The sequence below is a fragment of the Bombus flavifrons genome, chromosome 8, assembly GCF_040668555.2.
Source record: "Bombus flavifrons isolate JBK064 chromosome 8, iyBomFlav1_principal, whole genome shotgun sequence".
Lineage (NCBI taxonomy): Eukaryota > Metazoa > Arthropoda > Insecta > Hymenoptera > Apidae > Bombus > Bombus flavifrons.
In genome coordinates, this window is record NC_138449.1 from 14,881,072 (window position 1) to 14,904,986 (window position 23,915).

The 23,915-nt window shown below is 45.8% G+C and overlaps 2 protein-coding genes across 4 annotated transcripts in view; one reads left to right on the plus strand and one right to left on the minus strand.

Annotated features, from left to right (window-relative positions):
• Positions 1–23,915, minus strand: part of mRpS17 (mitochondrial ribosomal protein S17) — a 199,011-nt gene that overhangs the window by 57,389 nt on the left and 117,707 nt on the right. The window contains exon 1 of one of the 3 annotated variants that reach the window (XM_069118902.1): positions 1,904–1,931. The exons of the other annotated variants lie outside the window; for them this stretch is intronic. Within the exon in view, the coding sequence (XP_068975003.1) occupies positions 1,904–1,916 (13 nt within the window). The 5' untranslated portion in view covers positions 1,917–1,931. Of the gene's footprint in view, positions 1–1,903; positions 1,932–23,915 lie in introns of those variants that run through there. 3 annotated transcript variants of the gene reach the window in all.
• Positions 1–23,915, plus strand: part of tei (irregular chiasm C-roughest protein teiresias) — a 314,069-nt gene that overhangs the window by 45,705 nt on the left and 244,449 nt on the right. The window lies entirely within an intron of this gene.

Consider the following 23,915-nt stretch of genomic DNA (forward strand, 5'->3'; position numbering starts at 1 on the left):
CGCCGGCAGTAATTTCGGGGTTGGTCGCAGTCACGAGCCAAAATATCCCGCGGCTCGAAAGCGGCCTTTTTGTGGGCTGTGCACAGCGTCGGAGTTATTAGCGGCGAGCGACATTCGTTGTACTTCTTGTTACACTCGCCATTTTCGGTATACGCGCGGTTGCAACGTTGGTTTTCAGAGATTTTGCCGACCGTGCTCTGTTCTCATTGTTATACCGCCGAGGGAGAGAGCGACAGAGAGAGAAAGAGAGAGAACGTTTCGACGATCGCGCCGATACTCCAGCTTCGGGATTAGCGTACGGCCAAGTAGAATACGACAGCTTATCCTGGTCGAACGTTTACGTTTACGCCGTTTCTCTGCCGTTAGAAAAACCGATCGTATCAAATTTCTCTCTCAGGTGGATTTCCCTATCGCTATCGCCTTAACGCTGGAACAGGCTAATTAGACAAATCGAGCAATTTGCGAACTTTTGCTTTTGCGTTTATCGAAAGCGCACAGACCACTTTGCTAACATCGACGTTGATCTTTTTTGAGGTAAAAGTATAATCGTTGCTTTGGTTCGAGGATTGGATATCGGGCAACTCGACGAGACACTTTTTTGAGCGTTTGGTGTGCGAGTCGTCGGTTATTCAGGACTCGCGTCTCTTTCTTTCTACGCCAATCTTTCCCCGTTAATATCTCACTTTCCCTAGAAACCTATACGTTTGTTATATTTACTGCAATTTCGTCGTTCAGATTAGAACAACGTTCTTTATACGTTACTTTGCTAGAAGCGAAATGATGAGAACGACGGTCGTACCGAGACATCTAGCACGCGCGATTCTCCGAGATTAACCGCAAAGTGATAAAGGAACGATCGATCGATCATTTGCTTCGGAACGTTAATTTCTTCCGCAAGCAGGATAAGACTCGGATAGCCACACAGAGCATTCTCGTGGTTGTTTTTCGTTTACTCGTGGAAGAAAGCGTTTGTGTGAGAGGCTGTCGAAGAGACGAAGGTGATCCGGCTTCTAACAAAACCAATTTGAGAAATCCCTGTCCACGTAAACCTTATCTCGTGGCCCTCGGCGCCTGCTGAAACACCGCGTACCGAACGAAGACGGCGACGGTCGTTAAGTGCAAGGATCACGTACTTCTTTGATAAAGTTCTGAGTCGTTTCTCTCGTTTCGAGGTGGACTCCTTATCCTGTGCGAGGAAACTGCGACGCTGCACGTGTACCCACTTATAGAGTGTACGAGGTTTCGGCCGTACCTTCCTTCTCTCTCCCTTCTTTCTTTTTTCCCTTCTCCTCTTTTATTTCTAACATTGGCACGCTTACAAAGCCACATCGAAGTTTACTCGGAAAGAAGATCCAAGTTTCCGAGCCGCGGCAACACAGAAAGATGCTTTTTCGGATTTCGAATTTAATGCAGGCTCTGTTTAATGAAATTGGGAGAGAGACTGAAAAGCTTTTAGTAGTTGCCAAAGATTAAATGGCTTTTCTTTTCCCTCTTCTAGCTTCGCGAAAATTTGCGAACGGAATCAGTCGGATTTTTCACCGACCAGGCGAGTTACAAAGGAGAAACGAGACTGACAGTAATATTCGTTCTTCAGTAAGAAATCCAGGTTGACGAAAGAACCATCGAACCTTCCATACGGAGCACGCTACCGTTATAGTTGATCAGAAACAAAGCGATCTAGCGAAGATGAATCGACATGGTCGAAAGTTCTAAAGCGCCAAAGTACGGCGATAAAGATACTAAAAATCTCTTTTTGCTACGAGATTATTTTTTGAAAAAGTTTCACTTTTTTTTTGTGGTAGATGGAACACGGGATAATTCGAATACGCGACAGGAAGCGATAAACTCCAGAGAGATAGAACGGTAAACATCATCCGCTTATAATATCGTGGGCGTTTCCTACCCAATAATTTCATCTGCACTTCTCGCTGTCACCAACAGAGGTGCGTGCATCGGTCGGTCCGTTGTTCGTCTATGGTATCCATATGTCACTGATTCTTGTTTATGGTGGGCCGACTGTGTCACGAATCGCGCTCCTTCTTCCCTCGGGAGCTGTGAAAGAATTATACACTCAAGTTCTCTACTCAGGTGGTCGTACGTCGCCGCGGTATGTATAAGAAAACAGGCGGAAAAAGCGGAGCGCTGTGAAACTTTCTTTCCTATTATTTTTTTTTTTTTTTTTTTTTGAACGAAAAGAAGGCAACAAGCTATCTTACTTTTCACGCAACGGATTCTTTAACGTTTTTAAGAACGTTAGAAAAATTCTCGCGCGGCACATAAAGCGGAGAAAGAGAAGAATAAAGGAGAAAGGAAATTAGAAGACTGGAACGAAAAAGCTGGAATCGAAGAACGAAATTACCAACGGCGAATCGAAATTCTATCTTTTTCCACGCTTATACAAATTTAGGGAATGTTGATCGGTGCAGAGAGCCATCGTGGCGGGCGTAATTGAATGCCGTGCGTGGAAATTCGCTCTCCTGGGATGAGTTACATTTGCTGCGCGAATTAACGCGATTACGTTCGCGGCTACATCTGTATATGGAATTCCCCGAATGCGTGCATTAATCGTCGTAGTTGTAAGAGTATCTCGGAAATGTTGATTGCTTGGCTGAGTTTCTAATGTTCAGTCAGCACGTCAGTTTGTTTCCCGGTGTCGGGCGAAGTTCCCCGGAGCAGCTGCTTTAAGCATTTGTAAGCGGTTACGCGTCTAAGAGGCTCGTCCGTTTCACCAAACTTCCATCGAAGTTGTTCAATCCCACGCAACGAATTGTCATATGGTCGCTCCTATTGTACGACGAGCACTGCGTCTAATACGAGTATCTGATCTAAAAGAAATCCACGATCAGAGAAAGAAATCACACGTGGTGACGGTTATTCGCGATCGCGAAACATCGTCGATCGACGTTAATCGGTAGCGGTGCGGTTTCGGTTACGTTTGCGAGCTCTAATGGGGTTTGAAGTTGTGGCTATGCTATTACGTATCTTAATACCGTAAGAGATAGTTTGATTTGGATTTAACGGGATCCACGATTGCGTGTTCATCGAGTATTATCAATGGCTGTTTATCATGTTCGCTAGAGATCGCGTTAATAACGTTCGAAGATGTCGAGCGATGCCTCGATGTTAACGTTGAACATGTTGGCCAAGCTCAGAGAGAAGATACTTCAAAGATTATCAGATTTTTCCAATTTATTCGACGGTTTCAGCGTATCTGAGTTATACGAGAAGCTTGTTTCTTCCCAAATCTAATATCAGAGAACGTTTTTACTAGCTACATACGTACGAACCGAATCGTGTAGATTAGTTTTGTAAAATGGCCTGCGAGAAAAAGCGTATGAAAGAAATCCCTATTCGAACCGCTTCTCGGCCATTTGCCACATGGATTTATGGCGATAAGGCACAGGCTTAAAGCGTGACGAGAACACCAAAACGCTCTTGACTGAGAGACGTCCGACCAATACCGGAGCCGACTGGTAAGCGCTCGAAAACGAAATTCGATGCCAAACGAAATTCTAGCACACAAAGGCCACACACGCCAGCTAAAATAGCCCTTCTGTCCACGGATTATTCCTGGAAATTTTACACGAGAAGGAATTACGCGTTCGCGTTAAATCCCAGCGCTTTACACGATTCCCATCTAACCCGCGATGTCGTTGCTTTTCTTAAAACAACTCCTTTTTGTCCCTTTCCGCCGTATATTTGTACTCGAAACAACATCTTGAACGAAGAGTTCAAATGAAACACTCCGACGGAATGGTATTTCATCATCTGTTTCTCTCTCTCTCTTTCTCTCTTTCGCTTCCATTCAAACTCGCGTGTCGCAATTAAGGTGCAATTATAATGTATTTTTCAGAGCGTCAGAATTTTAATCAGCAAGAACGGTTTCGACTCGCTGCACCATCGTTATTGTCACGTACCGGGAATGCTTAAAGGCAAACGAATAGAGAGAAAAAAAAAAATAGGAAAAATGGTGGAGACGGGGGTAGGAGGAATCCGTATTAAAATACAGTAGCGACGGTACATGTACACGGGATACAGTTGCAATATCACGTTCAGATAGCTACGGAATAGCGCGAGGCCTGGTGCTCGCTTAGCAATTCCGCCACCTTGCTTTGAACTTTGATATTACTTCTGGATAGCGAAACCTATCTTGTATATATGGTACGAGCGAACGAAAGAGGAATCTCGACGACTTTCGATTCGGCGTATGGTCGTAGCATCTAGTAACACGTTGCATTCTGTAGTCGTACTTGGCGGTAGCGAGGAAGTCGACGCGTGGTCGTTGTAAGGAAACCGAAAATTCCAAGCAGCTCGCGTAGTTCGTTCGGTTGCGCGTTACGTTTGAGCGCATCGATAAACTGCGTCGATGCGATCTTGTTTGATGGAAATTTTAACGCGCCTTCTAACGTAGCTTCTTCGACGCCAGAACTGTGAGTTGACTAAGAGCAACGAAAGGCTTATAACCACAAAAAATACGTAACGCGATGAGAAGAAGAGCGGTACAAATTCCGAAAAATGTATCGTCGTAAATCGTTTAAATCTGCTACTTCCAACTTCGAGTTTTCTCGCTTTTAAACCGTCTTTTGCGTAACTTTGTACCGCGAATATCGCTAACAGCGACGCAAAGTTATTTCGAAGGAGCGATTAAATAATTGGGAAACTGGGAGAAGCGACAGAGTTCGGTAGATCTTTGCTCGATACGTATCAGCGTGGTAGAGTCGGATCCAGTCGAGATATTTCGAAAGCTTGGGCGAGACACAAGGTGGGCGTATCAAGAGAAATTAAATTTTCTTCCCCCTTCGAGCGAATCATCTTCTTCCCTCTAACGGCGCCAGCCATCTTCAGAGATAACGAAAACTGACGTTATCCAAGATAACACGGGGTGTTCTCGACTACGAACACCCAACAATGAATACGGTTATTACGTACCAACGGAGCTGCTCGATTCCCTTCGCGAGTTCTGATGAAAGCAGACACATTTTTGCCAGAACGCGAGAGATAATAATCGCGCGGTATAACGATGCTACCAGTAACGCACGAAACGGAAGACGCGAGGTTATTAAGTGGAATTTCATCGTTTCCTGCAACGTTACCAACTACTCTTTAAACATCGCGATTACATCGTCACGCTGGCGCCGTTCCATAACTCGCGTTACGGTTTTGTCGTAAAAACTTTTACGATTTTGATTTTGTAATCGTCGCTCTTTTAAACTACCATATAGCATCCGAAAGAACTGTCCTTCGCAAAAGAGTGACATAATGGCATTCTGAAAAGGAAGTACGAGAATTTTCGTTACTACACGCTCGGAAATGCAAGGCAAGACGTTGTATGAAAGAACGTCTTCTCGAATATACGCTGCGCCGAACGCGTCTCCAAAATCTACTGCCGTTGAAAACGCGTCTGTTTGTCGTCGTTAGAGGTCGTATAAAGTATGTCGCGCAGCAAAACTCGAAACTGCGAATTGCTATCCATTTTTGTAGCGACGAGATTGTAAAATGGAATACGGTGGTGAGTGGCCGCATAAAAATTCAACTAAAAATTCACTCGATCGACTGGCGTTGTGTCGTCAGCCGCGATACGCGAGAACCGGCTGACCTACTTGTCAGCCGTTACATGACACTGAACGATCGTTGTTAAGGCTCCGGGGGGGCGTTCATCGTTTCCCGCTTAACGTAATTCACGGCTACGCGTATCGATTTCTAATTACGCGTTGCGTTTGCGCCAATTTCGCGCAACAAATATCGTTAAAGTTCCAACAATGCGCGAAGTCATGTCGCGTCGAGCTTGTCCGGTGGTTGTGCCGCGCGACCGAGTTACAAGATTTAATTACGAACGATGTCGTTGTTCGACCCGTCACGATTAACGCTATACGAATCTTCCAGCTGCTCCATCGTTTTACCTTCTACGTCGTAATGTTTGCGATAAAGGCTTGCGACAATGTCTCTTGTATCATTAACGCCAATAGTCCTATTTTCTGACTAGTCAGAAGCAATCCGTAGCGATCAAAGCGGAGTAGCTGTGTCGTACCCCGGGTATTTCATTCCTTCGAACGACATTTCGTCCGAGCGTGACTCCGCTATGATCGTAGCCTAAAGTTTGAGGAACCACGGACACGATGATCCAGCTTGAAGAGGAGAATTGGCCCTTCTTTTCTTTTTCTACCAGGTAGAATAGGTTTTCTTCGAGACACCAATTCTAGAGCTCGACTTGGTCGAATTTGTCGATAAAAAGTGCCGCGAGCTACGCGATTGGACTTATTTTGTGGGCCTTTCTATCTATGAATGCTTTCTATCTGTGATATTGCTCTCGCAGCGATGTTACTTGGAATCTCGTAACACAGAAATTGTCATACGCCGCAAGCGCGAGTTAAAGATCGAGACGTCTTGGTTGTCGCGACCGAAAAAAGTGGCGCGCGATAAAGCGGCAGCCATTCACGGAATAGCGGTGATCATCAACCGCGTGGACTCTATTAAACGACCACGGAAGCTCGCTATAAACTGGCTCGATTATCCTCTCTGGATGGTAAGCGGTTCAGATAATCTGTAAGCAGAGGCTCGAGATGGTATCGCGGTGTCGCGGCGTCGTGGCTTTGCGAGAAGATAGAAGACAGGGAGGACGATGCAGGGGTTGAGAAGTGCCTGTTAGGAGGATGGGGTTAGAAATAAGGGACAGGAGTGTCGGGTAGAGAGAATCGATGGTAAAATCATACAGGATCCTGGTAGTCGGTGTCCCAAACGAGCAATATCGAAGATTTTTCATTCAGGACCATCGTTCTTCTCTTCCTCCTCTTTATCACCTACTTTGGATTTCCTTTATCATCCACCCTTTCTCCTGTCTCTTTATTATTCTTTTACGCATCGCCTGGTTTATCATCCTCTCGCTTCTCCATTGTTCCATCGTTCTCTCTTCCTAATTCGCCCTTGCCCATGGTATACCGGAGACGAGATATGGATGAAGAGAGAGAGAGAGGAGAGAAGAAGAGAAAGTTAGCGCAAGGTATAGGTATACGATAGGGCGAGTTTAGGGTGGTTGGTGGCTCGAGAGGGTATCAACAGCCACCGATGTCGGCAACTATATGACGAAGAGGCGGAGGAAGATCCGAGATAAGCACTCGAGACAACCGCAGGAGCCGCGATTTAATATTAACGCGGACAGCGCCGCGCCGCGCCGCTCTCGGCGTTGATTACACTCTATTGTGCCTCTCTCGCACCTTCGGTAATCTATATACGCCCCCGCACCACTACCGTGTGATGCATACACCGACCCGTATATCAAATGTGTCCGTACCAACGGAAGTAGGAACCACGAGCACACAGAGTTCGCGTGGCGCGGCACAGCGCGGAAGAGAGAGACGGTGTCCGACCGATAGCGTGCTGCTGCTCTTGAATTTCTGAATTTCGAGCGGTCATTCCGAGTGGACTGGCTTTGAATACGTATTCCCGTAATTCATGCACGCGCCGGGCTACACCGTGCACCGATTCCTCCGCCGCGCACTTGTTTCTGCTCCGAATCCCGTCGGTTCGCGATGTTTCTCTTTCTTCTTTCTCTGTTCTTTCGCGCAGTCGTTCCCAGCCTTCCCGCCCTTTATTTTTCTCGTTTCTTGTTGCTACTCGTTCGAGGCAACTATTGTTCCCGGCTCGTATACAGACTCACGGAACATTAAACATCGCGGACGAAACAGTAGCATACGCGTTTTGTAGTTTGAGAGATGCTTCGCTCGGGATATGTTTCTCTATACGTATGCGCGAGTGGAACAACGCTTGGACTTTGTGCACGCGACCAAGACTTTATCCATCGTTCGATTAGTACGCGCTACAGATGCTTCCAGAGTATAACAAGACCGATGGGAATACGCACGGTTTGGCAGCGGTCGGATTAAAAATCCGATAGAAACGAGAAATTTGAAATCGGGTGGGGAACGATTCTTTCGATTTAATCAAAGCGGACAGAATATGTATTACCTGTCAGCTTACCGGCGATGCCTCTGTGGACACATTCCGGCGCGTTTCACCGGCACCAGGCAACGTCAAAATATTAAGCTTTATTCCGTGGGCACATCCGGCTGTACGAAACGTGCACGGAGCACAGCTGGTGCATTTGAATGAAAATTGGAAGCTGCAAGAGCGACGGGATCGCGGTTGTCGCGAACGAGGACGGGTCGTGATTAGCACGTCTTTCTGGATTGATATATAGCTCCGGGCAAGAACGTGACCATGTTTGCAATCACTGTAGTTCCGCTTGGCAGATTTGAAATAGTCATCGCCACCTGTCGATCGTGCAAATTACACGGTCGCGCAACAAGCGCGTAAGCCACATATTCGCGGCAGGTTGCGCGATTAAATTTTAATTACACGCCGATTCAGCTGTGCACGCATACTTTCCAACGCAACGGCACCATTTTATTCCGGCCAACTGCCGATGTTCAGATCGCGTCCAGTTAACACACGGTAACACACGGACGATGAATCCGCGATGGTGAACGCGTTCGAACGTACACGGACTAACGAAATTTTCCAAATTATAGTCTTTGTTCGTGCATCGAACTAGCCGTAGGTAGAATGCCGTCCGAATTTGCTGAATGTAGTTTGTTATTATCCACGAATGCAGTCGTCGAACTTAGAAATTAGTCGATCATTGAATTTGGTCGAGCAACCGTCGCTTCGTTTCGTTTATCAGCTTTCGACTTACATACATACATACGTATATACGTATATGGATACACGCGACGATTCGTTTCAACTTCGAACTCAACTACCGAAAAGTCACTAGTACGGGTTGCTCGGAAAGTTCGTAGCGAAATTCGAGAAAATTCCAAAGCCAATGGCACGTATTTTTATGGAATCAGCACTCTACGCAATATTTTTTCTCGGCGAATTTTTTCCATCTATCGGATAGCTTCGTGATTGGTTTTCCGAAAAATTTCCTCTTATTTGGTAGCGAGCTCTTTCAAGGTGCGTTTGCCAGCTTCTGGCGTATTCAGTTTTCCCACTATAGAAAACGTATAGAGATCGCACGGTGAATACAGCGTACGGGGGTACGCTAGAACGTTCCAGTCAAGGTTCAACGTTTTTCGGTTTAAGGCGAAGACTTTTCAACGTTTTCAGCAAATCTACGATAGAACTTAACGTCAATTTTCAGATATGCTACAAACTTTCTACGCAACCTTCTTGCATCCGAACGTTCTTTGCAACGCTTACAGACAAAAACTGTATCAAAAAGTTAAGCCGTGTACGTTTCTGGATTTACCTATCGTCGTTTTGTCCGCACTTTTGTCGACGTTGTTGCCGTGATATCACGCATTATGCATTCAGCCAAGCGTTCGTTACGCGTAATATCGCAGCCAGTTCGGCAACGGTGCACCGTGCTTCTCGCGGTCGTGGCAAATCCGTGCGTTTCATTCCGGGAACGCCATAAACGTTCCAACAAAATCATAAATTATATACTTCGTTGCTTCGGTCGTATGTCCTGAAGATCAAACGGGATACCTGGACTCGATCAAAGCCGCTCGGGGGTTTTTGTGGACACGCGCTTTAGCTTTTTTCCTCCCAACTCCCTGGAATCCCGCTGTTAATTAACCGCATTCTTTTGCGAGGCCGCTCGTCACGTTCGGACGTCGACTTTTGTTAATCAAAGTGTTGATACGCTACAACGTGTGTCTGTCTTGTAAATGCAAATTAGACCGGTACAAGAGTTGCACGGCTGCGTTCGTTGCATTAATTATTCGCTTTGTTGTTTTCGCCACGGTGTGCGCGCGTGTGTGCGAGGGCGCGCGCGTTGTTCGCCGGTGAAATCTTTCGACTGATCACGGGAGCGGAATCGTCGTTATCAGATAATTAACAAGTCCACCAATTACAGAGCACCGGAGGGTATATATCGTGACACGGCCCTCCGTTCTACGGACAGATGTTTCTATCGGTGAATAAATAAACGATTCGATAGGTTCAGGTGGGTTGCGCGACCCAAGTTACGCAAGGCGTCTCGCGCCGACTTTTCCGAGAGATAAATGTTTAATTGAAATTCCGTCTTCCGGTCGTCGCTTCTCAAACAGCGACGCTCCAAGTATGGAGATTTGCCCGGTCGTCTCCTCGAAGCGAAAGGGGGTGGTGGAAGATGGGCGACGGAGAAAGAAGGGTGAAAAGTGAAAAGGTAGGTCTCGGTTCTCATTAAGGGGACAGAATTAATCGTACGGATTTCAATGTACGACCTTTACGCTTCTTCTTCGCGGTAACTACTCGCTAGAGCCCAGATGTGTCGGACGAGTTTCCTAAACTTGCCGGCAACTGGCGAAGCGTTGCGTTTAAACTCTCTCGATACAAATTCGCGACCATCTTTCTTACTTTGAAGATCAAATAAATCATATCACTTTGAGTTTCGGTACGTCCTCCCGTGCAACGACACGCTCTTTTGTACATACGCTCGTGTGTGATCGTCCGGCAGAGCAGTCGCGAATTCGATTTTTCATCGTAGCGTTTATGCGGTATCTGTAGCGAGAGAGAGAGAGGGAGAGAGTACAGAATATCGGACAAGAGATCGCATCGCTGTCATTCCCACACATCTTTTTGTGCTTCGAAGGATCGGCCCGAAGGAACTCGGCCGTAACCGAATGGTCCTTGAGACGATGCTCGATGGTACTCGTCCTTCCGTCACAGGATCAAAGGAAGCTCGCACACGGTGCATCCTCGACGATGCAAGGATTTCTCTTCATCCTCCTCTGCGCCCCACCACATTCCCTTCTAGCACTGTGATCGTCTTCCCATATCACCCACTCCGGTTCTCTCTCGTAGCCTCGAAGAACATAGCGCCGCGTTGTCGTGCCGAGGAATCCCTCGACGATGAGAGCAGTCTTGAACCGGCAGACATTGACATACTGCTACTGGCTTTCTGTGAAAGATAGTTGGTCCCAGACTCCAAAACTGACGGCGGATTAAGGGACGGATACACGTATAGACATTAAACTGTCGGTACGAGAAACGAGAGACACGGGGCGGAGAGAAGGGGATTGAAGGGCGGGTTGGCTGATTAGCATTCTAAATTGAAGCGTTGCGGTCGAGCCGTCGTGGAGCAGGTCCAGTTTGGTCCAGGGTAATTCAGAATAGACCTCTCTAACCCCTTGCCTCTCTGTCGCCTGTTTCAACTCTCCCTCTCTCTCTCTCTCTCTCTCTCTCTCTCTCTCTCTCTATCTATCTATCTATTCTATTTTCCTTTCTCTCTCTATTATTCCGTATCTTCCGTCTTCCTTCCTTATCCAACCATGTAGCGTACTCTACCTGCTACCCCGCCACGCACCGATCATTCTCCCCGGTTAGTTCGGCCTATGCCATACACCACAATAGGTTAGACATTTGCATTAATCGGCTTCCCTCCGTGTAACCATCCTCCATTCGATCCTCTCTATTCTAACGGCCAGCCGATAATGTCGACCGATGCTCAATTATTTCGGCACGATCAAGGACGGAGTTTTTCGTGTCTCGTCGAGTTCTATCGGGTTGACAGGCATTATTTGCATTTCAGGCGCTTATTGGTTTCTGGGAACGTGCACGCGTTGACAGCCGATGAGGATAATATCGTCGAATAGACGTTGAAGGGTAACTCCGAATAAAGCAAATTCAATTAGGAAAGTTGAATTTCTGCGACGTTCTCGTACTTTCGAATTCATTAACTCAGAGACGGTGTTCTTCTAAAATTACTTTCTTAGTAAATATCCTTGGTGCAAGTAATACCTAGTATCTTCCTTTCGTACTACGTTCTATTGTCTTAGCGAGAGTTTAATACTCCGTAGTTAAGATTCGAAAGCCAATTTACGTTTAATCACAGTTATGGATAAAGCTTACTTTATATAATTTTTCATTCGTGTCGCCAGTATGAACGTGTATCGTGGAATATTCCGTCGGTTCTAACATCGATTTGGTCGGTACAAAGGGATCTGGATTCGGAGAAATCCATGGAACATAATCGTAACTTTCGACTTATGTAAGTTGCTTCGACTAATTATTCGCGTTCATCGGTGTGAAATCGGTTTACCATTTCTCCGTTCTCTTGATAATCGGGTTACACGTATGCAATATCGTTCTAACGTCTTATTTTACGAGCGCGTGCTTCGCGATCCGATTTCCTCTTAAGCGACGACTTGGCGAATTCAGCTTCTCATCGCGAAATTCGCCGTGAGTTGTGTACGCGAACGACGTCACAGCCGAGTTTCCATTGTCGAGCCGCGCTGTTTGAAAGAATCGTGCTGGCTGTTCCACTATTAATTCTTATCCGATTGTTCGAGAATTAAGAAGGAAACAGGTTTTTTCTTTCGGTATCATTTTTAAGAACGGAGAATGTTCGTTCTTTAATTTAAAGAGGTTACGTAAACGTTAGACCGGAACGTTGTTTATTTTTCGTAATCCCGGGAAGCTTACAGTTTCTTCTTCCACCGTATTCATTAATCTTTAACTTTACTTCGAGTACAGCACAAAGTACATTTAGCTACCGTAGTTAAATACTTTGCGAACGTTTGATTGTTTGCGACCGTATCTCGTGGAAAGTTTCGACTCGCTACTTTTAAACTCTTTCGACAATTAGTTACCTCGACGACAGATTCTTTGATTATAAAACATGCGTACGCGATACAATTTCCTGTAATTTCGAGTAAATCCAGCTAACGCGAATTCGATTTTTCTTTCAAACAGGTCATCACGAACGTCTTCAGTTACTTTAGCAAGATCAGCAAAACTCTTCGTTTTTGATATTTCTTCTCGTTAAATCTCATCCTTTCGCTGCTATACCAAAGATCAACGATGTCTCGTGACATACAACAACGATTATTTCGTGCAATTATTATTATTATTATTAATTTCAAGATCGAACTTTAAGACGTCGAAGCTTAAGCGACCGAAACAAACCTTCTTTAGAAAATTATTTAGCTTATCGATTTATTTATCGTAGAGAACTCTGGTTTGTATCGTTTTCCGGGAATTCCGATAATAAATGACCGACGATCCCGCGGCTGTAGTGCAAAAACAGTCGTACACCACACGCTCCTATCCCTTTCTTGGGTTCATTCGTTTTCTCATCCCGTAGCTATTTCCTACGCATTCTGTAGTCACCATGGCGACGCCTGCCGCGGGTGATTATAGTCAGTACGAGCTAAAGCCTCCCTTAATTAACGCCGGCTTAAGCCATTTTCGTAACAACAAGCAGCACCGCTATTGCGCCTCTCTAACCAAAGGATAGTACGTTCTTCCATGTATTATGAAATTCGTTGACCGTTTGCGCTTAATCGACTTCTTTTTTTTACGTTTACCTATTGGGAACAAAAATACGTATGGTCGAATTACACTAAATCATTAACATGCTAATTTTTCAACGACAGACTCTTTATTAGTAGGATCGACGTGCGAATATCTACGTAAATTTATAACGTATTTTGGATGTTTTATGTATTTCGCGTCTTACGATATCACGTCCATTTGTATATTTCTGGCATTCGAATTTCCTACGTTCTAATCGTAATGACCGAAGAAACGTTTGAGTCTACTAATATAATTATAATTATATTATTATATATATAATTATATTATTATATATATATAATTATATTATAATTGAGTCTACTAATATATTTACTGTGATCGAGTCAGGGCAATCTCGTGTTTGCAAGATCGATCAGATCGCCGAAGAAACCGCGATCTTCGAAAATATATGAAAATGTACGTTGTCGAAAACAACGAGATCGTCTGGTCCGGTTTACGGCCGAAGCGCGTCCAGGATCTACGATCAAACGAGCAGACGCTACCGAATTAACCCGTGGCATTTCTACCCGGTCGGTTTCTATTCGCAACTATCGCGCTTTCCTACGCTCGCAACAACGGTGGGCTCGACCAGAGCGAGATGACTGACACGGCGCGAAATTTAACGAAAGTAGGTTAACTGGTGTGCCGGTTACGCCGCGAATTCGTATTCGATGAGCACTCCGCGAGGGGAAGTCGCCGAGGCTCGGATCGATACCGAGTGTTGTCTGTAATTTAGATTGAAGTCGGCTCGTGAAAAACGGCTTATCAGTGCCGTGAGATCGACGTCGCGTATACAACCGGGTTGGCGTAATTTCCGGCGTTCACACGCTTCTCAAAATCAGAGCCGCACACGTGACAGGGTCCGGACAAAGCCGTGGCTCGTTATCTACGATCGTACTTGCATATGCAGTTTCGCTTGATATAGGGTCACCGTGAAATATCGTTACGACGCGCCATTATCGCGAATGAGCTCGTGGATCCACCGGACAGAGAGAGGGAGGCAAGCAGGGAGAGAAAGAGGGAGGATGTTCGGTTGGTAATCGCGTGGACGCGATGTCTTCGTCTCCGATGGAACCGAACGACGCTATCCTTCGAGCTTTAATCGACCACGTTTCGTTCGTTGTCGTCGATCGAGCCCGCTTTCAAGGCGTTTTAAGCCTGTTGCATTCGAGCTTTCGTGCTGCAAGTTGCTAGATTCCAGCACGATTGGGATTTGCATGGATGATTGGGGGTTGGTTTTTTCCCTCGTGAAATCGAAGGAAACAGAGCGAAATGGTTTTTGTCGCACGAACAGGGTTTTCGTTACCGTGTAAATTGTGTGCGACGACAACGCAACGGTGGATTTCATGAAATTCGTCGCTGCGAATTGCTGTCGACGGAATCGTAACAGGAGTGACAGCCGGTCAAGTTACGTATCGCAGACGCGAGAGTTTTGCGCACGATGAAACGCTTTTCAATTATTTCTTGCGTAGTTTACGCGTCGAACTGCCTTCGGGCTTATTGTAAAAATACAGCAGTTTCATATCGGGTTGCGCGTCCTTCTCGTAGGTATTTTACTCGGAGCAAATGATCGCGATCTACGTTTAGAATTTGTGGCAACGAAGAAGAAAGACACGATTTAACGAAAAGACCGAATGACTCGACATCTGGCATTCTTTGGAAACTTCAACGACGCTGTCAGAGGCTATGACGAAACAATTTTTCACCCTCTTTGGAAAGTCCTATACACGTTGTACTGGAATTTGTAGCTAGAACTGTGGTATCGAGTTCGAGTAAATTTAAATTACCACGAATTCGTATTTCATAAGGTGATTTTAAATACGTCGAACGAGTCAGGTCGAAAATCCTCTCCTCCTACGATTTCCAAAGATACGATGGCCATAAACTTTTCAACGGTAACGGTCCATCGTGTATGGTGGACGTTAGATTTTGGAGAGAGCGACGTATCGATTTCTTCGTGGATAAAAGCGCGCGTGGATTACGGTTCGACCAGCTCGTCGATATTTTACGTAACACGCGCTTCAATTTAGTGAACTGATTTATCGGTTGGCGTAGTCCGAGCTTTACATCGATTCACCCTCACAAGCGACCTGCTCTACCCTCGTAATAAGCGCGTAAACCTGGAAGCGATTAGCCGTGTTACGCAAGCTATGACGTAACTGCTAACGAAGTAACGTTCCCTTCCAAGCCCCCTACCCTGGCCATCTTTCCCTCTCACCTTCGACCTGTGCACTCGGTGCACACGTTTATATTTGCCCTTCGAGCTCGGCTTATGCCAGCGTCGCGCCGCGCCGGTAAAGTAGCAACGGCGAGTCAACTTAGAGTCAACATATTCGAAGTTGTTAAGCACGAGGACGACTCGTCCCAGCGTAGTCGTTCAGAACGCGCGAGACATGCATATCGAAACGCGTTAAGCGACCGCCATTCTCCGTCTCACCGCGCCCGGCTCTCCCTTCTTCTCTTCGTCCCCCGCCGTTCTTCAATCGCAGGAGAGCCGACATAGAGCTGAAAGGAAAGTTAATTAAGCCGGAGAAAAATTGACGAGAGATTGGCCAAAGAAGTGGCTCCAATTACTAATCGTTAATTAAGAAATTTCCATCCGCGAGCTACGTACAGGAATTAAATGGGGAAGCGTTTTAACGTGCTCTCGGTTATAATAATGACTATCGAGAAAAAGAGAGGGCCTGTGTGTGTGTGTGTGTGTGTGAGAGAGAGAGAGAGAGAGAGAGAGAGAGAGAGAAGAGGAGAGACGGAAGAACGAGGACCGATGACGGGCTGAGGAAGGAAGGAGGAAAATTAGTAGCGCGGCTGGAACGAGGAACGCGTGCACATGGCGCAGGCTACTGAATTCCGGATGTGTTTCACAGTGCGGAATTTATCAAAGGACAGACATTAGCGAAAACTAACGTTGCAAACGGGGCCTCGAGCGTATGGACGAGTATTATGGATGGCAGCTGCATACGCACGTATGCGAAACGTAGGCGTGCCGTGGCTGGTCATTTGCGCGCGAAGCGATCAAAGCCTCGTGGGAATAAATTAGCACGGCGCACCGTGAATTAATATTAAAAAGCGCGGCGAGAGTCGGACCGGTTGATCGGCGGCTGTTATAGCGTCCATCGAGTTCGTCCCGCTTCGCTTTTTCCACCATCGTAATTCCGATCGGACGAACAGATCATCTCGTTTCGCGGGATCATTCCGTTTCGTAATGAACGAAATAAATTACATTTTGCATGGAATCGCAATTGCTTCGGTGAACGAGAACGTTCGAGGAACAGATTCGTTCTTTTTTTGCAACGGGACACAGCTTACCGGGTGATACCACGGCCACGGTGTAACGTGGAATCTGTCGGTGTCGTATCATTGACAAATTTGCATTTCTTCGCCGATCAGGCGGAAAGTGAATCAAGTATAGCCGGCCGAGAGGAGTGACGGATGCTGATCATCCATCAGGATCAACTATCCAATCATATTGATGGAGAAATGAATCGCGTTCGGCGCGCTATTGTCGACGGAAATGCGATTCCCCTTTCAGCTTGTCACGAACTTTTTGCGCTTGATATATCGTCAACGGAGAGCCCAGGCAACGCGGCCAAGTAAGAAGCCCGAGAAAAACATAAGTAACGCGATCAACTTCTTTCCAACGATATTTATAACCCGAAGACGAACCAGAAAATCGTGGCTACTTCTTAAACCATTCTTTCCATTCTTCGCTATGGAATATCTTTAATAACTCTTTCGATCGACATCCAATCTACGAACCAAGTGGAAAACAATGCCGCAACGCACCCTCCATTACTTTCCAATGGACCGAATTAACCTAATTACCTCTCGCGTGTTATCGATACCGATCTCGAACGCTTAGAAAATGTCAGAAACTCGATTACGTAGAAGAACCATGAAACTATACGATATCCGGTGGAATAATTACACAAAAAGCTTCTTCGATACTATCCAAGGAATACAGAGGACGTATCGATTGGATTTTTTACCGGAACAGGGGCTGCATGTTCACGGAGCAAAACCTTGGAACGTTTCTACAGTAACTTCGCTTTTTGCTACTGGAAAGACACTGCCTTCTATTTATCCTGGTCATGGCTCTTCCAAGCTCTTTAGCCTACAGCTCTCCAAATTCGCGATTCGCTAAAGGCCATGCGTAACCCGTTGACGACTTAATCTGCACGATCTGGTTCTCGCGACGAAGCTTGCTAGGTGCTGGGGGACACGTGGGGGACGTGGCACGACAGCGCGGTAATTAAGACGATGGATGGAAGAGAGGTGTACAATGGATGATATAGTTTCAGCGCGGATAAGAAACCGGTATCATTTATTAATTGCAACCCGACTCGATGTATTAACGAAACAAATGTATTCTTGCAGCTGCGTGCCCTCCGCTAATTTATCGAGTATCCTCGTATAGCCGTCACGCTTTCCATCTTCTCCACGATGGTCGTTCTTTTTATCGTCCAGCCACTTACAGTTCGTTCGTTCAAGACGCGTCTAGAATTCTGAATATTTTTAAATCACCCATTTATCGATATTTATCGTTACTGTGAATACGAAAATGTTCAAAGTCGATGATTCGTCATCGAAGTCTTATAAATTTCCAACCACGCGTTTCTAAGGATTCGAGTAACTTTTTACTCGACGAACAACGGTTTGTCTTTCGTCTTTCGCGTTGAAACGGCACCGAGAACGAAATTCCGTCGAATAACGTAGAAACAAATAGTAGAAAATTGTAGAACGACCAAAAATAATCCAAGACTTCGAATGCCGCATTCTATGGATGAGAATTGAGTGTACAGATGCCGGTAGCGTGTCTGGTTCGAACTTTGGCCGAATCAGCGTCGGGTTCTCCCAGCTAAAATATGATATTCTCGCGGATTCTCGTTTCGAATGCCGGTCGCGCGGAAATTCACGGGATCCGCGGTCCTCCGCATCGATGCGGACGGTTCGAAATTTCGATTGTGGTTATGCAACTCGATGTCCAATGTACATCAGCCCCGTCGATCATTGATTTCGCTATAGATACTGTGTTCCGTGCGTGTTGTTGCCGCATGCAGAAAGCGGTTTCGTGGCGGAGAGCGTGTGTGCCGTGGAATCGCGTCGCCTTTCAAAATTCCTCGTCCGACGAAAGTATGCGTCCCGATCGACTTCGCTGCAATGGAATTTCTCTCGTACACGCTATTGCGACCAAATTTCCAGCTTTCAGCGCTGCATCCGGAGACTATTGGTAGCATCTACAGAATCGATACATAGACTATCGATCTAGGTCGTTTTAATGGTCTGTTCGCTCAAGTTAGTCTCGATCTTCTTAGAAAAGGCAAGCGACATGAAAATTACGCGTCCATTCATTTATGCTTCTTAAGTATCAGTTTGTATTTTTATTATTTCAAGAGACGACTAAACGGGAAGATAATATCGGTACTATGGAACTGAGCGTTGAATTTTAACATTGTTTATCGCGTTTTTGTCTCTTGTCGTCGTTTGTAATAGTTATTAGTTTTTTAAATTGTAGCTTTGTGTCGTTGCAAGCGGAGGAAAATTGGCTGACACATCGTATGTTACAATTATCACGTTTAATGAGACGTAATAGGCTGAAAGAACGAGGTGTGTCGATTTGACCGCGCCCTGCTAGCTAGTTAGAGGATAGTTCCGCTCTTCATTTGCCCGAGCGTCTGGATATCGCTTAATACGCGCGAAACTCCATCCAGTCACACAGAAATTAAACCCATCGACTCCGTTTTAGATCGTCTAATTTCTGACCGATCAAGCGTTAACAATAAACGATAATATTAAAATTTAGAAGCCTTAACAAGCCAGATTAACGAGTATGATTCTTCAATGGTTTCGTTGCCGATGACAGCGTGTAATCGACGCGTCTATCGCTGTATGATGTTAATTTTTTCTTCGACGCGAAATTGAAATTGCAAAAACTTCGAACGAGAACGATCTATCGTACGTTGAAAGCGTAATTCTTGGCAATTTACAATTTATAAAAAAGATTCTCAACGATCGATATCGAGGTCATCGATGTTGATCGTTCGAGCTTTTTGGCATGACGCGTCGCGCAAGTTGAACGAGGTGTGCAATCCGGTGGAAGGATTGCCGGTATTAAGCAAACATATAAAGAAGAATTAATGAGAACTCGTGTGTGGCATAGCATGGTATGGTGCACCCGTAAGTCGCGCGACTTGAATAATGGATGGGCTGACAAGACAGCTCCGGCGATATACCGACAATGGGCTTCCCCTTCGTCTCGATTCTCCCTTCGTTTCTTCCTTCCTTCCACTATCATCCGTCACGTTTCATCGTGATTCCGAATCTCCTTTCCGGAATATCGAGGACATCGTACAGTCCAGGAAGCCAGGCAAGGAAAACAACTGGCGTCGCAATAAATAACAAGTTGAAAAACCGTGTGGAATCGCGGGGAATTCGCGTCGAACATCGCTGTTGTATTTGCCGTGCCGTGCCATGCATACCGACCGATGTATCAACCTATCATGGCACGCTATACGCGTAAATGTATCGCGTCGAAATATCAACGAGCTCGTATCAATCAATCGTAGTCGATCGGATCATTTGCTCTGCAGCAAATAGACGAACGAATAAACGAACGTAGGAAATAGGGGGAATAGGTGCGCTTGGACGAAGCGAGCCAGCGAATCTTCCTTCTTTTCCCGTTCCCAGTTAAAATTAAAGTGTAAAAAATATTCTTCCGTTGTTTAACGATTGCTCGTCCAATCGAACATCCGAATGCTCTATAAACGGTGTAAAAATGCTTCCTCGATCGTTGCAGATGAGTTTGCCAACGGATCGCTCGGACCGAATTTTTACAGCGAACGAGCGAACGTTTTTGTTCGTTTGGCGCGAACGAACGAAGGGACGAGCGAACAAACGTTTTCGCAAAAAAGAAGAAAAAAAGAAATTGGACGCGGAGGATGAACGCGTAGCCGTCTTCAGATTCTGTTCCTTTTTTCCAAGAAAGTAGAAACGGGAAGCTGTTTCTCGCGAAAATCCGAGAAACAGGAGGAAACGGCGGTTTAGGGGGATAAGCAACCGGATATCGGGAATATCGAATTCCCTGAATTCACCTTAATGGGCATCCCGTGTTCAGACCTGAAAAGTAGACTGCTGGCGGACGAACGGTCGAGTGGGTAGATGAAGTAACGGATAGTGTCTTGAAGTTATTTAATTAAAGAAAGGTGAGAGGAAGGAAAGATGGTGCGGAAGAAAGGCAGTAGCAGCGAACGGAGGCTCCGGTGTATCTGGTGTATAGTTTTCTAAGGAGAAGGAAGAAGACGAAAGTATAGGAAGTAGGGTGCAGAAGAACGCTGTAATGCCAGACAGTTGCTCGTTCCAGCGACCTGACCGTAATGATAAATGAGATTCGAATCATTAATTAACGGCGTACCCTTCAACGGTGCTGTCTCAATGACTTCTACAACGTTGACGGGTCTCCTCTTAAACATTTAGACGTCTACTCTACGAGAATGTGCTCCTCCACGTACTTTGAAATTAATTTTTCTCCCTTATCGCGTCGCGACGATAATGGCTGTGACCGGCTCGAAAGCTTAAAACTTCCGAGCAGCGAGAATTTGTAAATAAATGGATCCGAGGCGAGACTGTTCTTTATTTTTCCAATTAAAACTCGTACAGCGTTCCTGGACCGTTCCGCTGTCGCCAAAGCTAAATTCTTTTTCTCTCCTTAATTGAAAAACATGGAGTTGTCACGCGGTATGTTAACGCGACGAGGCTACTAAAGGGAGAGACGCGGAACGAAGGATCGTTCGTTGTTTCGAATCGGACCAAGTCGGACTAAGTCGTTCGTTACTCGAAGAGGAAGAACGTTGAAACGAGTACACGAACGTACGTCGAATGCCTTTAATCACCTTCTTTGTCTCCTTCGCCCGCTTTGCTATCGGCTGCTTCGATTTCGTTCTTTGTCTTTGCCCTCTATTCTGGATATTGGCCGTCGTGACAGCGAGCAACTGCGAGGAAAATTCTTATCTTAGGCACCGCGCTCCGCTGGAACCACTCCAAAAGGTTATGACAAAAACAATTTCGGAGAAAACTTTTCTTAAATCACGTACGATATTGCGGCGTTGCTTTGTTCGCAGCTTTGGGGTGGGCTGTTGTACGCGGATGTGCGGCCAAACGGGCAATGGAACGAACGAACGTAGCGAACGAAGAACTGCAGGTTGGAAGATAGGTCAAACGAAACGGACACGGCCCGTACGTTCCACTTATTCCCAGAAAATACGATCTAAACGATGCGTGATATTAATCCATCTTCGATCTTTCTGGTCACCCCTTCCCGCCCACCTTCTATCTCCACCCTTTTTCCTCTGCCTTCTACGTGCTCTCGAAAGTTGCATCGAGCGCAGAAAATCTTTATTCTCTGCAGATTTCGCGTCCTATCGAAGCCATCCTTGATGAATACACCGCCGATCAAAAATTGATGGTCGGAAGCAGGCAGGATTGTAAAAAGAATCCCCGATGTCCTCGATAATGTCACGGTTCGATCTCGTGTACACTGGCATGTTCGTTTCGCGTCTACGTTCGTGTATACGCACGTGCAAACGTATACGTGTACATCATATATACACACACAGACGCACAGGTATACAGAGTCGAGAGGAAGAATAGTGGACTCGTATCGAATTTTGCGGCAGATCCTCGATATCAAAATCGCCGCTTGAAATGTTCCGCACGTGTTCTCGGGCTTGAAGAACCTCGAAGGAAGCTGTCTCGTTGCGTCTTCGCCCCGCCTTATCACGTGCACGCGATCGATCCAGTTCGTCTTCGGGTTACGCTCATTTATATTCCGTTCGTCTAACACAGCTTTCGACTTGCCCGGCTGGGAACAGGGGCTAGAGGTAATCCTGTTGCAATGGCAAAGTTTCGCGTAACGATTTGACATTCGCCCCGTGAGTAGACTCGTCGCGGAATCGTAACCGACGACGCGTCGTCGACGTGAACGGTGCCGAGGAGAAAAAAATTCCCGTGCCAGCCAACGTAGCCGACTAAGTCGGTCCGCTTCCCTCTGGCCGACTCCTTCGTCCCATTGTTTTTCCGATTGATCGCGTAACGCAGTTGTCGACACGACTCCGAGCTCCGCGATTTTTCCCTTCCTCTCGCCTTCCTTTCGCTTCCAACACGGCCAGCACCAGATCGTTCCAGTTTTTGTTCATGACGAACGACACGTTTCGTCGAGATGGAGAAAACGTTACTGGAAAATGATCATCGGGAAGATCATACGATGGAACTTGGAATATTTGTCTTGCAAACTATTCAAGACAAAGACAATCGTTCGACTCGTGGACCCAATCGGGCTACGTTATAGAAAACACGTGAAAGTTCTAGTTTCTTCGTAATCACTATCTAAAGCTAAGCAAACATCGAGTGTTCTATATGCACGAGTATACGAGCCTTTTAGAGGGCAAGCCGATCGACTCCAATTTTTGCCAATTTCTCAGTTTCGTTACCACTTAAGTATCGATCGACGTAGCTTTTCATACCACTGTATTTATCGCGGTATAAAGCGGCGTTCCTGTTTTCAAGAAATTACAACGAAAATTTCCAACAGTTCGGACCGATTTATCCGACGAATTTATACATTTTAGGTTTACAAGCGGATGGTAATTTTGCAATTACTCGTCGAATTGAAATCGAGTAATTTCCGTAAACGATGGCGCGATTAATCGTCGTCTATTCGAACGGATCGGTCATCGGGAATTCGCGATTAAATCCCGTGAACAGAAAGCGTGGCAGCTGGAGCTATAAATTTTTCTTTAGACGACGTACACGACGGCTGTTTCACTGAGATTTGCCGCATACTGTCCGCACGGAGGACGGAGCACACGTGTATCGGGAGATTAAATTTTAGTTTAACGATTTACTATCGCGTGCAAGGCGCGCGCCGACCGGACAGCACCGTTTGAAATCCCCGGGTCCTGGAATGCTTATGAAAAGCCCGTGCCCTCTTGCATATTCATTAGCAGCGATATCCGCGGCCGTGCTTTGTTTTAAGCGTCGATTTAATTTTTAGTACGATCCGCTCGCAATGTGCTCGTTCGTTTCTTCCGATCGAGCGTTCGAATTTGATCCGAAAATCATTTCGTTAATTTTCGATGGACGAATCTTGAAAAAGAAGATTATTTCCAACGACGTCCTATTTTTTGCTTTCCCCTGCTCCGTTTCTTTCTCCTTTCTCGTTCTTTCCTCCTTCTGCCTTCGCAATCTTCTCTTTTCTTCTTTTTTTCCTTCCTATTTTCTTTTTTTTCCTTTATCTTCTCCTCTTCTTTCTTTACACTGCTTTTTCTCGGATCACCATCTTTCTTCCTTTCCTTTCGATTCCTCGCTCTTTTTCACTTGCTATTTTCTTTCTCCTTCCATTTGTCTCTTTCCTCTTCTCTCTTCTTTGTACTCCTTTTTGTTTTGAACAACGAGGTAAATCGTACACACCGGGCTACAGTCTGCATTAACCTTTATCCTGCTTTATCCTGCGCAGTGTGTCGACGAGTACATTTCGTCTACGTAAGATATATGGAAACGGTAGAAGGAAACATCGTTCGCGGCGATAAGAAGTTTTCAGGGGAAACGTATTGGTATCGTCTCGACGCGATTAGCTGAAACGG